The sequence below is a fragment of the Plasmodium berghei genome (genome assembly GCF_900002375.2).
Source record: "Plasmodium berghei ANKA genome assembly, chromosome: 10".
Taxonomy (NCBI): Eukaryota; Apicomplexa; class Aconoidasida; order Haemosporida; family Plasmodiidae; genus Plasmodium; species Plasmodium berghei.
This window is the reverse complement of record NC_036168.2, coordinates 73,126-89,227: the sequence shown is the minus strand read 5'-3', so window position 1 is coordinate 89,227 and position 16,102 is coordinate 73,126. Positions and strand designations below refer to the sequence as shown.

General features: G+C 22.6%; 3 protein-coding genes across 3 annotated transcripts; 1 reads left to right on the top strand and 2 right to left on the bottom strand.

Annotated features, from left to right (window-relative positions):
* Positions 1-921: 921 nt before the first annotated feature.
* Positions 922-2,082, bottom strand: PBANKA_1001100 (ubiquitin specific protease, putative; the record flags this gene model as incomplete). Its single annotated transcript, XM_034565079.1, has 1 exon — positions 922-2,082. The coding sequence occupies one exon, from the start codon at positions 2,080-2,082 to the stop codon at positions 922-924; it is 1,161 nt and encodes a 386-aa protein (XP_034421811.1).
* A 1,398-nt stretch (positions 2,083-3,480) lies between these two features.
* PBANKA_1001000 (conserved Plasmodium protein, unknown function) lies at positions 3,481-13,849 on the bottom strand (the record flags this gene model as incomplete). The annotated part of the gene is made up of 3 exons (XM_034565078.1): positions 3,481-3,981; positions 4,121-8,953; positions 9,152-13,849. 3 exons carry the CDS (start codon positions 13,847-13,849, stop codon positions 3,481-3,483), a joined length of 10,032 nt encoding a protein of 3,343 aa, XP_034421810.1.
* A 1,218-nt stretch (positions 13,850-15,067) lies between these two features.
* On the top strand, positions 15,068-16,072 carry PBANKA_1000900 (conserved Plasmodium protein, unknown function; the record flags this gene model as incomplete). The annotated part of the gene is made up of 5 exons (XM_034565077.1): positions 15,068-15,233; positions 15,433-15,503; positions 15,623-15,688; positions 15,820-15,894; positions 16,004-16,072. The coding sequence occupies 5 exons, from the start codon at positions 15,068-15,070 to the stop codon at positions 16,070-16,072; spliced, it is 447 nt and encodes a 148-aa protein (XP_034421809.1).
* Between the last annotated feature and the right edge of the window lie 30 nt (positions 16,073-16,102).

Sequence of the window (16,102 nt, the reverse complement as noted above, 5' to 3'; positions counted from 1 at the left end):
TTATGTCTGGATTTATCTATACATACTCGCATATCTCTTTGTATGTGTGTATGAAAATATATGCACCCTTTTTTAATACACAAAAGAAAATTAAATATTACTAAAAATATATCCAACTTTTAACTCTTTATTATTCCTGCTTGTTTTACATGGTAGGAAAGAGAGAATGTATAATTTTCGAAAATAGATAACTTAATTAGTTAATTAAAAGAAAAAACGAAAAAAGGTAAAATACATAGGTTATGATATGCATATATAATTGGATTAACAATGTGTAAGTTTTTAGAGTAAACATACATACAGATATATAAGTGTGAGTAACTAATTATTTGTGTATTAATAAGATGAAAACTAAAATAAATGTTCGAAAGGCTGGAAATATATAATTCGTGTTGATTTAAATGTGATACATTGATTTTTTATATAGTTATGTTTTTGAAGTTTCATACAAATTTTGCATTTAAGCGAAAAAAAGGCAAAGCCATCGCTTCCTTCTACATGAATATATACAAAATTGTGAGCCTGAACTATTTTTTCCAAATTTTTAAAATTATTCTGTGAAATTGTGACGATTTAGTGAAATTAAGAGAAAGGGAACATTTCTTTATTTTGTTAGAGGTCCTTACTTTGGCAATTGGATATGCATGGGTGCATAATATGAATGGGATAACCTTAAATGCGGAAATTGAATTGACAAATTAAGCCACCTAATACAAATTACATAATCATTTGTTGTTATGCATATAGATATTATATTGAAATGATAATCCTTATTGTGGGTTGTTATTAAATATTACATTGCGTGATTCTTGTATTTGTACAATTTGTGTAAAATAGGCATAATAGAGTATGTCAATATAATTCCATTTCTATGAAAATATTTTATCATATTTATCAAATCATATATATGATTCAGAATATCTAGGATAATCTCCTTAACAAAAGCAAATATATGTCACTGATATTGTTAGGATCATATGGTGTATCTAATTTATATATTTTATCGTCGTTGCATTTGTAAAATCCATCGTAATGCTTAACTATAGATGTGTAATGACCATTATAGCTATTTCCACTATGACATATAATACTTTCAATAATATATTTAGCGTTATATAAAGAATTGTGATTAGAGAGTTGTAAAAAATTTGTAAAATCGACGATACCATCTTGGGGTAGTAATACAATTGTATCTATTTTTTTAACTTTATTATTATAGCAGTTATTACTTTGGTAATATACCCATTTAAATCTTTTTATATATATTATCATATATAAATTAGGCATTCTATATATCCCTTTTTTTATTCGGCTTGTTTTTTTTAGTTTACAATTATTGCAATCTAATGAGCAAATATCATCACTTTTATTTATGTTGTTTCTAAGTAATTCTATAAGTGTAGTACTTTTTATATTTTCATCAGGAAATTCTAATCCCAAATCTAAGCAGAATTCAAAACTGTATCGTGTATGATCACAATTAAAACATGTAATAGTAGAAATATTTTGAAAGCCTAGCAAATCAGTTATTATACTATTTTCTTTATATAGATATTTTACCCAATATTTATCTCCTGCCAATTCTTTGCCATCGTTTTCGTCCAATATTATTTCCATATTTTTTTCATTATCTGTATATCTATTACACTCTATATTAATATAATTTAGTAATAGTAGCATAAATTCATGAGCATCATTTTGTGAAAAAATATCCAAATGTAAATTATATTTGTTAATTTTTTTAAGTAAATTTATTTGTTTATTTGTACATAATACATTATTGTTCTTTGTTTCTCCAATATTATAAGTTTCGTGAATCAGTTCATACATTGTTTTAATTATATCTCCTTTATATTTAGATTGAGTCTTGAGGTAAAATTTGTCGAAATTTTTTAGTATATATATGCAAAGAGGTTTAATTGACAAAATTAGTTGTAGTGAAGCATTGCAATAACATATATTTCCATTATTGATAAATGCTGTGTGGCTTCTTTTGGCCTCTTCATAGTTGTAGTACTTTTCATAATACTCGTAGTTTTTTATGTTAAATAGATCGATAAAGTTGTGATATGATATATTCATTTTGTTTTACATTTTGTGAAAAGGGATACGCAGATTGTGTTCAAGAGTCCTTGCTTAAAATTTAGTGATGTTATGCCTTTATAAAATATAAAGAATGGGTATTTAAGGAGACGAATACCACTGTTGTTGCCACTATTGGTTATTTATTTTGTTATTCCTTTAAGCATATCCCAATACTCTTTTATATTTATTAGCTTAATGAAATACATTCACATGTATATATTGCATATATAGTACAAACTTGTGCTAAGTATATTTTAAGTGCATTTTAGGCAGTTTATCTTGCATAATTTATATTGCTATTATTGAGGAAATATGTTTTTCTGGTTTATTTTTTCATTTAATTTTATACTGCTTAACTTTATTTTGCTATTGTTTTTATTTTCCAAAGCATAACTTACGTATAACTTTAGCTAGTCAATTTTTTATTCTCCTTTAAAATAGATATTTCAGCTTTTCTTTTATTATAAGTTTGTTTATATACTATAGAAGGGTTTTATTGATAATCTGTTTCTCTTTTCCCCTTTTGTGTGTATAAAATTTTCACTTTTTTTTTCGTAAATAAATAAATAAATAAATATATATATATATATATATATATATATATATATATATATATGTTCATTTCACGTAAAACAATAATACATATGTATATATACGTATAAGTACCGCAGAGTATTTTGTTACATATGTATATATGTTATGGCGGCGCTTTTCACAATTCGGCCAACGCAATTAATTATAATTATAATTTTTATATTTATCTCTTATGAAGGTAAAAATTTATATTTACCCAAAAGGTTGAAAATTAAAAATATTTACAAAAAAAAATTTGATTAAAAATAGGTAGGAAAAATAATAAATTAATGAGATGAAAAAAAAAAAATTAGTTACAAAAAATAAAACGAAAAAATAATGCAGTGAAGATGGAAATCGCATTACATATATTAATGTAGTTATATAGGAATAAAAATTTTAATATACAAAGTCAATATCTTCCTTTTTCTCTTTGGTGGTTTTAAAAATATTTATAGGTATGAACTTATAAGTTCACAAATGTTATTACAAAAAGTCTAAGTCTTTAAACATTAATAGTAATATGCCGTTTGTGAAATATTGGAGTTACAATTTTAAAAAACTAAATGTACAACACCAAAAAAAAATAAAATGTATGAAGCAAATATAAAATGTTGTACTGTCTTTTGTTTTTTTTTAACAAACAATAAATGATAAAAAAATATTAAAAAATGTGAATATGTATGAAGATATATATAATGAATGATTACGTGAATGCATATATGTTTAACTGTTTGCTAAGATAAACATTTTGGGAAGAATAAAACAAAAAAACAATGTATATACATGCGTTAAAATAAATAAATATATACCACACACTTATCAGTTCCATAATGTTCCTTCATATTTTTTAAAAATTATATTTTCATCCTGAACATAATAAAGCTTAACTTTTTTATACAGTATTCTATCAATAAATAATTTATAATTTTTTAAATTATTTTTTTTGGGCGTTTTATCAAAGGTTTTGGAATTTTTGGCGATAATATGATTTGCATGTATAGTAGTGTCTTTTCTACATTTATTTATTGTTTTAAAAGTATCATTGTCAGTAGAAAACTCGTCTTCTGATGTTGTATCAAAAAAATAGCAAGCTGTAGCTTTTCTTTTCTTTTTTATTTGTGATTTTTTTTTTTTTTTTATATTATCATTCCTCATTAAATCGTTAAAGTCCTTTATTATTTGATATTTTTTTTTCAACTTATAAATTTCACTTCTTTTATTCACGAACATCAATTTGAAGGAAATGAATCCATCATCACACATTGCTCTCAGGAGTGTGTTTAAATCACAAAGGTTTAGTATTTCGGTCATCTTGCATATCTAAAAAAAAAATATATATATATATATGAACGTGCGTGCGTACGATACTCGCTGTATACGAATGCATGTGCACTTTATTGAAGTAGGAAATGATAAATAAGTTATAAAATAAGTTTCGAAAATGTTATATTATTATTACGTCGAATATAGAGGAATACGGGTTATTTTTGATATAAAAAAATATTTTCAGGATGTAGAAAAACATAAATTTTATGTTTACACTACCATTTAAATATATGAAGCTATTTGCAATTATGTAATTGTCCCTGAAATAGTAAATAATATTGGATTTGCTGTTATTATCTTGTTTTTGTAAATAATTTCTTTTATTATTGTTTATATACAACAATATATTGTATTCAAAATATATACATACGTTATTTATAATGCGTTTTATATATTTAATGACAGTTGGATATTTTTTATTTCCCATATAATTTAATATTTTATTTCCTATTCTTGTATTGTACAAAATATTCGTATAATCATTACAATTATCGTTTATAGATTTTTCGAATTTTTGAATTTGTTCATAATTTTCACATAAGTACATAAAAAAGTAATCGTGAATTATAATATGACATTGGAGGTTGAATAATAGTATTAATCTTGGAATAAAATTGGGTTTTTTTAAAGTATTGTTATTTATGAAGTTTATGTATATATAATCGCTATAATTTATATACTTCTTTTTATATATTATTTTTTCTTGGGTAACATTTTTGTAAGCATATCGATTAGCCAATTCATTTTCATCAATTATATTGTTTTTGCTACTATTTTCGTTGTTTATATTTTTTACATTGATGGTATTACTTATATTCTTCATAGTACCGATTTCATATGGAGTGTTATTGTTGGTATGTTGTCCATCCATATGACTGAGTATTTTATTTTTTTTGATAAACTTTTTAAATGTTTTTTTTTCATTATCTGAATACCTTTGTGTTTTAACTTTAAAATTTTTTAAATAATAATTTATCATGTTTAAAAACGGGTGTTTAAAATTATGTTCATAAAATAAGGTCTTTCTTTTACACATATTAATCCCATTATAATACTGTGCTAAGAATACCTTATGCGTATTAATAAATGGGAATATTTTTATAAGATTTAATTTATTTAAAAGAAAAAGGATAAAGTTATATTCCTTTTTTACATTAAAATATTCATTATAACATGCCTTATTAATAAATTTTTTTATATATTTTTTTTTTAAGCTATCAATAAAACATCCTTTTTTTTTTTTTTGTTTAACTATGAAAAACATATATAACATTTTGCTCATTATTTGATTAAATAAGTAATCCTCCTTTTCTGTTGTATCATTTTTAGAAACATTGGCATTATCACTAATATGGGAAGCATCATGGTTGTTTACAATGTTATTTTCGTAAAGACTATTATCTGTTTGATATGCATTATTGCCGATGTAGTTATTTTTATTTATATTTCCTATTGCATCATTGTTTATAGTTTTATATTTGTATATATTGTTTATTTTATATCCCACATTTTTTATTTTTTTATTTTCTTCATATATATGCGCCTTGTAATTCCCATGGTCATCATAGTTATTTTGTATATTGTCCATGCAAAAAACATGATACATTAACTGGACAAAAAATATGAAGGATTCTTTATGCGCATTATCATTACTAATATCACTTTTGCTGGTTCCAACATGATCACTATTATTTCTATTTCGAATGGTAACTTTTTTTACGAATTTTTTAATTTGTGTTTCTCTTATAAAACTTTTATATTTTGCTATATATTTTCTTCGGTTTGAGTGCAACACTTGTGAGCCTTTGGTTTCATTTTCTGGTTTATTCGGAATACTACAGTTATGTTTTTGTAAAATATTTTCTTTGTTAATACCCAACTTATTTGCATTTATACTATTATTATTTATGACTGGTTTATATAAATTTGTGAATTTTTTTTTTGATGTACTCTTTTCGCTTTGCATCCAAAAAATTCCATTTTTCAAATTTAACACTTGTATATCTAGAAATGATTCAATATTTTTTTGGATATTTGAAATATATGCAATATTATATAAATGAATATTTTGAGGATATATATCAAAATCGATAAATGTTTTTTTGTTGATATTATAAATAAGTAGTTTGTTTTTTTTATAAACTGTTGAATTGGGGAAATCATTTTTTTCTACAAATTTGTTAAAAAGATCGCTAAAATTTAAATTGTTTGTGCTACTAGTGTTTAATAATGTGTAATTTTTGAAGTTTTTCAACTTTTTAGATCGAATAGGATTGTTATAGTTTTGATAAATATACATGCAATATTTTTTAAAGTAATTAAAAAAATAGTTATTTATATAATTTGGGTCATAATAAAAATTGTGGCAAATTTCATTTTGAAAATTGTGAGATATAAAATTGTTATTATTATCAGAAAAAATATTTGATAGTCTTTTTAATATTTTTTTTTTTAAACCGTTGAGAATGTAATAATTCGGAAAATATTCGCTAACATGTTTAGTTAAATGATTTATATGTTTATTTATACCCCCTCCTAATAGCTTTTCATTATTATAATTATCATTTTCCAACAATTTTATAATTTCATAATCATCTGACAGCTGATCAAATGTATCTAAGTTGCCATCATTTGAAGAATTAAAGCTTAGAGAATTTTCATCAATCTCAAATTTGTTTTTATCTTTATTATTATTATTTAAAAATACTTTGCTATATTTGGTATTATCCACTATCTTGTTTTGTTTAACATCTATATCAGGAGTATAATATTTATTTTGGTTATTAAATTTGGGTGGGGTATTTTTTTTTTCATCGATATGCATATCATCTGATATTGTATACTTATTACATGCATATAAAGTGATGTCACCTTTTAAAAATTTGTGTACATAAAAATTTAAATCAAAAATTGTTAACTTTTTATTGAAATTGTATTTTTTAGACTCATTGCATGTACTTTTATTTACATCAAAATTTTCATAGTTAGAAATATAAATTTTATTTTGCTCTTGATTGTATACATTATCGATGTGCAGTAATAATTGATCAATTTGGTAATTTAACGTAGGAAATTGATTTTGATAATTTTCTGAATGTGAATATTCTAATATTTTTGAAAAGTAACAATTACCAAATGAGTAAATAATATCTATAACATTGTCAAATATTTTTTTTTTTGTAAAAAGTGAAAGTTTTTTTTTATAAAAAATAGATTTGTAAATAAGGTTCGAATATATATTATCGCAAACTATATCATTAGTTATATAATTAGACAAAACATAGCTTGTATCAACAACGTATATATATTTTTTTAAATATTTTATTCCGTTTTGTATATTTCGTAATTTTTGATAAAATAGCGGTTTGATTATTTCTTTATATAACATAAATTTGCTACCATAATTGATAATAAATAATTTCATTAAATTTATAAGAGATATAAAACTAAAATCGTAAATATTTTTTATACACTTATCAAAGTAATAATTTATATTTGTATATGTGCAATTGTATATATATGTTGGGAAGTAATTTAATATACACCTAGTTAAATTTTCATTTAATAATATAAAAAAATAATTCACAATGTTTTTTTTAAAATAATAAAATAGTTTATTCTGAATATATTTACATACAGCGTACTTAAATTTTCCTATCATAACTTTGTTGGACTTGTTCCATATACTTTTCTTATATGGTATGCTATTAGTTTTGCTTTTTAAGTAGTAGATTAATCGAAATGTATTTAATTGGTTGGATATTAATTTAATTTTATTTGGTAAGGAATTTAAATTGTTCCGCTTTCGTTTTGGTAATAAATTCTTGCTATTTTTATATATTTTTTTATGGAATAAAACCTTTTGCTCATTTTTCCCTTTGTTATCGCCTATATTTTTTTTGTGGTTGGTACATTTTTCCAAATTAATTCTAGATATGTAAAGCTTAATAAATATCGTGACAAAATAAAGGTATACTGTTCGTAATGAGTATTTGATTTTTACACTGAAATGTGTATTTCTGGAAAATATTTTATTTGTATTAAGTTGATCTATTATATTTATTTGTTTTTTTAACTCTGTATTTTTTTTAATTTCTGTATTTTGTACTCGTAAAACATCAGAAGCATTATTTGGTTCATATTGAAGAGATTGCTCATACTTGTTAGTTTCTTTTGTGTTTTGAATAAATTTATCGGATGAAGTATCATTATGAAATAGTAATTCATTTCTTTTAGTTATGCAATTACTAGACGGAAATAATGATGCTTGATCTAAATTTTCATCCATTGTACTTATGTTATTATTTCTATGTATTCGCATAATTTGCCCATATGCTGGTGAGGCATTGTTTATTAGATTTTTAATTTTTAAAATATCACTCAGTGCTTTATGCATGGTATGCTTAGTATTGGACATTAACGATATGATATCTGAAAAGTTTTTATTTGTATTATGAACATTTGAAATATGAGTTAATAAATCACTTTTAAAAAAATATATATTTTTACAAAAGGGGCAAGAATAAGATAGAGTGGTAATATTATTATTGTCTTCTTTTTCAAGGACATTTGGAAAATCATAATTATTTTTAGTTGAAATATTATTATATAAATCATAAAAAATAAAGAAATATTTTTCAATATTTGTTTTTGATATATTATATATATTATATAAAACGTTATATTCTTTGTATATAATTAATTCTTCCATTATTTTATGTTTTTGAACATTACTTTTTTTTTTCGTTTCTTTTCTTTTCACTTTTTTAATTAAATTTATAAAAACCTTCCTTATTTTTCTTGTTAATAATAATTGATTTGTGTATGAATTGTGAAAAAGTAGGAATTTCAGATTTTTGTTTTTAATTTTTAGGAACTTTGGTATATCTGATAGTTTCGTTTTTTTTCGTGAAGATTCGTCAGGAATGTTTTCAAGAATGTGCTTCTTGAACTGTTCGATTAACAACTAAAAGATAAAAATAAAAAATAAAGTAAAAAATTGATAAAAATAAGTAACGTATATCGTAAAGCATGGAATGTGTGCAATGTTATGCAAATATGATGTGGCATAAATTATTCAACAAGGTATTATATAAATAGTATAACGATAATGCATCATTATTTTTCGTTTTTTTAATGTCAATAAAATAATTTGATGACTTACGTATATGATGTAGTAGTATTCCTCGAAGTGGTTATATCGCATAATATTGTAAATTTTTTTTTGGTGTTTTTTCTTTGGTTTTATAGAAGAAAATAAATTTATTGTGACATATTTTTTAATATAAATATTAAAGTTTTTTTTTGTCAGATCAATAATTGATATATTTAAATCGGTGTTACTACTATTACTAAAAAGGTTTTTTTTTGTGTTGCAAGTAGGTGTGTGATTTATATTATCATCATCAATATTGACAAGTGTAGAATTAATATTTTCTTGGTCATTTTCAAACCTAAGATCAATTGATTTCATATTATATAAAAATTTTAATTTTCTATATAAGAAGATAAATATACAAATTTTATCATTGTTTTTTATTACGTCAATATCATGTTGACATAGTTTATCGAATTTTGCCAAAGATGAAAAGATAGAATCTTTTTTTATTTTTAATTCATTTTCTTCACATGTGTTTAAATAGGAACAAAGTTGATTTGTTTTTGTATCTTCTATTTGTAAGGAATTGTGATCATAATAACATCGTAATGGTTTATTTTCATTTATATATATATTTTGGCTTTTATTAAATATAAAATTTTTGATCAGATTATTTTTATTAGAATGTAGTTGAGAATACGATGTTAAATATTCAAATAACATAGGGGGTAATTCTTTTAATTTAATTTTTTTTTTTTTCTTCTTTAGTAAATAATTTTCGATGTAGTTTAATTTACACCTAACACTAATTATTTTTAAGTATTCATCGAGGTACATATTTTTAAGTATATCTTTTATTTTTAAATAGTTAACATTGTTTTTTTTGTTTCCTGTTTTTTTATTTTTTCCTTTTATATTTGCAAATGCAAAAGATATTTTTCGTTTTTTCATTTTATTTTGGCATGTGGCAACTCCGTCGTGTTCGTGTTGAGTTTTCGAAAACATGGAATTGGAATTACATTGCTTCAAGATTCTATTATTCCTTTTTTGTTTCATCTTTCTTTTCATTATCCTTATCAAACACTTGTGGAAATATTTATATCTTTCCATTTTTGAGAATATGTATCCATAGAAGTAACTTATGTTGCTTGTGTGCTGTAACATTTTAAAATTTTTGAAAATATGTTTTTTTTTATTTTTCGGTGTGATAAATTTATTTTCATTACAAGCAAAAGCGGATTCGTTAAATACATCGATATATAGTATATTATTTTTATTGTTTGAGCTATCAGGAGTGTTTTCTGTAATACTATTTTTATAGTATATGTTTTTTTTATTTATTTTTTGATTTTGTTCTGTTTTTCTTTTTTTTGCATTAAAATTGGTGGTATCAGCACTTGCATCATTTGCATTATTGTTGGTGAATAAGCCATCTATATGCAAGTGTTTTTTATTATGATCAAAAGTAATAGAGGCATTATCATTTTCTGTGTTATTAATCGATCTTTTATTGTTATTATTTTTATCATTCAATGTGATATTTGTAATGGAGTAATTGCCTAACAGGGCATTTGTATCGTATATTTGGGGGTTCATGTTATAAGCATTTGAAGCATCAATGTTTTGGAAACAATTATTTTCTCCTAATTTGAGAAAGTTATTATAATTATTTGGGTGCGATGATGGAGATATTTGTGAAATTGATGCATTATCAACAATAATTTCAAAATTAGGATTAATACTATTTGGAAAATCGTTATTTTTAGAACCTAAGTTAGTATAATTTGGAAAATCTTGTAAGTTGGTGGGACAATTTAAATGTAATTTATCATTAAGTTTGGTAGATGCTGAATGCTTGTAAAAATAATGTGCATACTCTTGTTGAAGCTTAGAATGAAGTTCAATAGACTGCTTTTCAGTCAATATGTTCGAATCATAAAAATAATATTTAATATTTTTACTGTTTTGGAGGATACATTTTTTAAAAAATGCGTTTATTTTTGTTGAATAATTAAATAGCCTTTCAACTGATTTTCGATCTATTAATTTTCCATTATTTTCTAAAATAGTAAATAGATCTTGTACAAATCGAAATGTAGTAACTTTAGAGCATAAAAGAAAATGTGTAAAAATAAATAAACGTTTAATAAATAAATTACTTTTTAGTTTAGTAGTATCTTCCATAAAATGTTTTATAAAATCAATACTTGCTTTAGAAACATCCAAGTTGTTTATATTAATATTAAATACTTCAAAATGTTCACGAGCATTATCCTCATTAAATTGACGAATATTTTCTTCTACTTTAATATTGTTGTCAGAATGTTTATATGAATTAGCATTATCATTATTTTTCTTGTTTGTTTGTTTTTTTTGTAAAATGTTTTTGACATAATAAAAAAGGTGAAAACTAGATGTAAATAAATCGTATTTGTACTCAAATTGCTTGATTTTATTTATATAATTATTAAAAAAATCTTTATAATTTGAGAAATTATTAATTGAATCATCATATTGGGGTATTACATGTTCCAAAACATTTTTATCTATCTTGTTTATTGTATTAGTATAGTTTAGTATATTTAGAGATTCGTTTAAGTTGTTAATTTTGATATAATGTAAAACATTTTTATTTGTTATTGGATTATTTAGTTGCTCTGTTTTTATTTTGGCCGAATACTCTGTCATTATTTCGTTTGAATATTGTTCATTACTATTAGCTTTAATGGATGTTGAAGATTCCCCATTAATTTGAAGGTCTGCTTTTTTTTTCATATTAACATTACATTCATTCATATCCTTATTTTTGTTAGCATAACTTACGACATCTTCAGTTTGCTCCTCAACATTTGTGTAATATTTTTTTTTGTTCTGTATATATTGATAGATTCTATTATCCACAAATCGGTACATAAAACTTTTATCTTTTCGTTCCGGTATTTTAACAACCTCTTTGTTTTTTACTAATTTATTTAAAAATGTATTAGTTTTTTTAATGGAAAGGAGTATGCTTTGAGAAATTTCTTTTGCCGTTATTCCACTAATACCTTTACTTATTATTATATATTTCATTTCATCATAAAGTGATAAATTACTAGAACGTATACTTAGGCTATTTCCGTGGTGATTAGCATTGTCGCTTCCATTGTCACTATCAATACTAGAATGTGTGGGGGATTCTGAATAAGAAATTTGTGAATTTCTTTCATGAGTATATTTAACATTGAAATTTGCTTTTTTTTCTATAGTCGCTTCAATTTGGTTATTTCCCAAAATGGGAGAAAAATCTGATAAGCTATATGCAGAATTATCATTTTCTGAACTCGAATATAAATCTGAATCAATAAACTTGTCATCCATATTTAAGTGCACATGGTTTTTAAACTCATTGATAGAAATATTAACTTGTTTGTTTAATTCTGATTTATTTAAATTGAATGATCCATTTTCCCTGCGTTGATTATACTCTATTTCATTTTGTAACACAATAGTGTTGATGCGATCTTGCCCAGTTGGTTCCATATACATTGAAAATTGCTGGGTTAAATTTTGTTTATATTTTTTATGAATAAAGTAATTGTTCATAAACGAAGATTTGATAGGAATTTCATTATTAACATAATCTTCACACATTAAATAGCATGATTTATCAATAAAATTTATGACATAGTCATAATTGTAATAAAAAGATAACAAAAAATTAATTATGCGATCATAGCTTATTTTTTCTTTATTTTTATAATTTAAATAACAAATTTCATAGTTTGATTGTATTTTAATTTTGCACATTATAATTTGATTACTATTAATTAAATTGGATAAAATGGAATTAAAAATTTTTAAGGCTTTTCTTATTCGCATAAAATAATACGGATTATATACAATTAGTAGTTTAAAAAAAATCAAGGATAATATTTTTTGTGGTATTATTATAAATTTATTTATAAGGTACATAATTATTTTGTTAATTGACAAAACATTTTGTGAAAATAGAATATTTTTGACAAATATTGGTAGCATATTATATATAAAGTATATGTTATAATACAAAATATAAGAGGGACTTAGTTTAATCATTGCACCGTTTGCGGAATTACTCATATCGCAGTTATCATTATTTGTATTTTTTTCTGTTCCGTTTATGTTTATGTTTATTTTTTTTATTAACGAATATTGGATTAGAACCTTTAAATGGTAGTGTATCATTTTAACATCGATATTGAGATGCTTTGATAAAGAGCTTTGAATACTTCCATTATATTTAGTTGAAATAATATATAACAGGATAAATATTTTTTCTTTACATTCTTTTATTCTTTCATAGTAAAATAAGTTATGCTTATTATATATGTATATATTATTTATGTATAAATTATATTTGCTGGCGGTATTTATTATTGTATCTTGGTCATTTTTATGAATATTCACACCAAATCCGTTGTTATATTTGTCACGAGGGAAGTTGCTATAGTCTTCATTACCATCATTGTTATTTTTTTCCCCCGTTGTTTTTTTTTCTTCTTCGGCCAAAATAGATATATCTTTACAATAATATATTGTTTGTAGAACTTCCCTTTTCATATATACATCCATGCATACATTTTTATTTTTTTCCAAATTGTCGAACAATTCTTGCAGTGTTATGCAATAGTTAATTTCGTTTTTATTTTTATCTCCACTTTTTTTTATGCTTCCGTTTATTTCCTTTTTACTGAAACTTGTACATAGTTCGTCAAAAATACATTTTAACAAAACTCTGTCCATTTCTAGGTTATCTCACGTAAAAAAAAGGTAAAAAAAAGACACCAACTTGGTTTCTCAAGATGGAAAACCCAAATTTTAATAGTTAAGAATATTGAAAAAATAATTGCTGTGTCATTTTTATAAAGTATATTATAAAAGAAAAACTGACACTATAATGAAACTACAACAAATGGGGGAGACCAAAAAAAGAAAAAAATTGTTAATTTGGAAGCATTCATGTTTAAAAATTCATGCACAATATAAATTTATATAAATTATTTTTTTTAAATGAAAGACGTTGTTTTGAGTAATACAACTATGAGTAAATCAACAAAATACGAAGTAATGAAAAGAGGATAATAATACAATGAAGTAATACGAAACATATATAATGCGTATGAAATAAAACAAAAACAAAAATTTAAGTGGTTATATTAATATATTTAGCAAAGAGCATTTAATATATTTATTTAATTTATTTTATAAAAATAAAATTTTATTTTCGTCTGTAATTTATTTTTTTTCTTTATTTTGATAATTTATTATATTAGTGCAAATATATTTTTTATTATTTGATTTTCTCTACCCATGAATATGTATAAATTATCTATGCGTAAATAACAATATACGACAAATTTTGATTTTTTGAAGAGGTACACAATTTTTTCATTTGGTGTTTTTATCATGATTATTAAATGTAATTATATTTTTTTAATATATATAACTATTCACACGCAATAGTAAACGGATTTCTTTATTTTGCTATTATTTATGTTAATATTACATATTTATAATGCCTCCTTAAAATTATCTTTGAATCTTTTATTTGTAATGCACAGTTTTATTATCATAATATATAATACAATTTTTTGAAGAATACTTGGGTTTTTTTGTTATATACAAAATATAATTGGTTGACATGATTCATATCCTTTTATTCTTTAAAATATGCATATAATATATCGTTTTATTTTGTTTTGTATGATATTGTCCCTTTTGACAGTTTAAAAAAGGGAATTACAAAATTAAAAAAGCCAATTCCGTCATTCTATGGTGTCATTCAATATATTATATATGCTTTTGTATCACGAAATTATTATGGATTAGAAAAAACATAATATATGCATGTTTAAATATGTCATTTTAATAATAAAATATTATATAACAAATTATGTGGCAACACAAAAATAAGCATTGGAATACATTTATCTGTGACTATGCCCCTTCATTATAGAAATAATGAAAATAAAATTGATAAAAATAGTATCTTGTTTATTTTTCATATGCAATATACAAGCTTACGTTTTAAACAAATCTCTCAAAATATTTCCAAAAAGTAGATGGACAAAAAATAGAAATGTGAATAACTTATTTCTCAAAATAAACAATGTTATTAATTTTAAAAGTAAAAATATATAAATGAAAGTGAAATTTAAATATATATATTTCCTATATAAAACTGTGTTTCTATGTCTATTGTATGCATATATGATAAAATATGTGCATATATTATCCTAATAATATATAATGTAATTTTGTTGTATTTATTTCTAAATAAATATATATATATATATATATCATGTTTTTGGTGTTTGATAAAATAGACAGAGGCGAATTAAAAAAGGAAATAATAGTTCATTCAAAAAAAATGTCTTTAGATTTAAATGATGAACAGGTAAAAAACAAAAAACATAAGAAAATAAAGTTGTAGATATCATAAATGATCAAATAAACATATCCATAAAAAAGGAATAATAATTTCTTACTATATATATTTATATTTCGCTTTGTTAGATAAAGAGTATTGAAAATAAATTAAATGAGTTTTTTTCATATATGAAATGGACAAATATAAAAATAGTAAAAAAAATAAATTAATAAAAGAAAGAAAAAACATAAGATATATAAACATGAATTTATGCATACATGTGTTATACAAAATAAATAATACGAAACACCACTTTCATGATGTTTTATTTTAAAAATCAAAGAATTTAGGCAAAAAAAAATTTAAACACAAATTAAAACGGCTGTCATTTCGTGAGAAAGAAGAAATAAATGAGGAGGTAAATATGAAATACTTAATATATTTAAAATAAATAATATTTCAAAATGCATATATATTATTCATATTTTCATAATTGTGATATTTTTTTATTCTTTATCTTTATTCAGTTTTTCACCGAAAATATGAACAAGGAAGGAAACTATTTTGTTGTTTCCTCAAAAAACTACTTTCAGTGAATAACAATTATATTTTTTAGTAAATTTTTT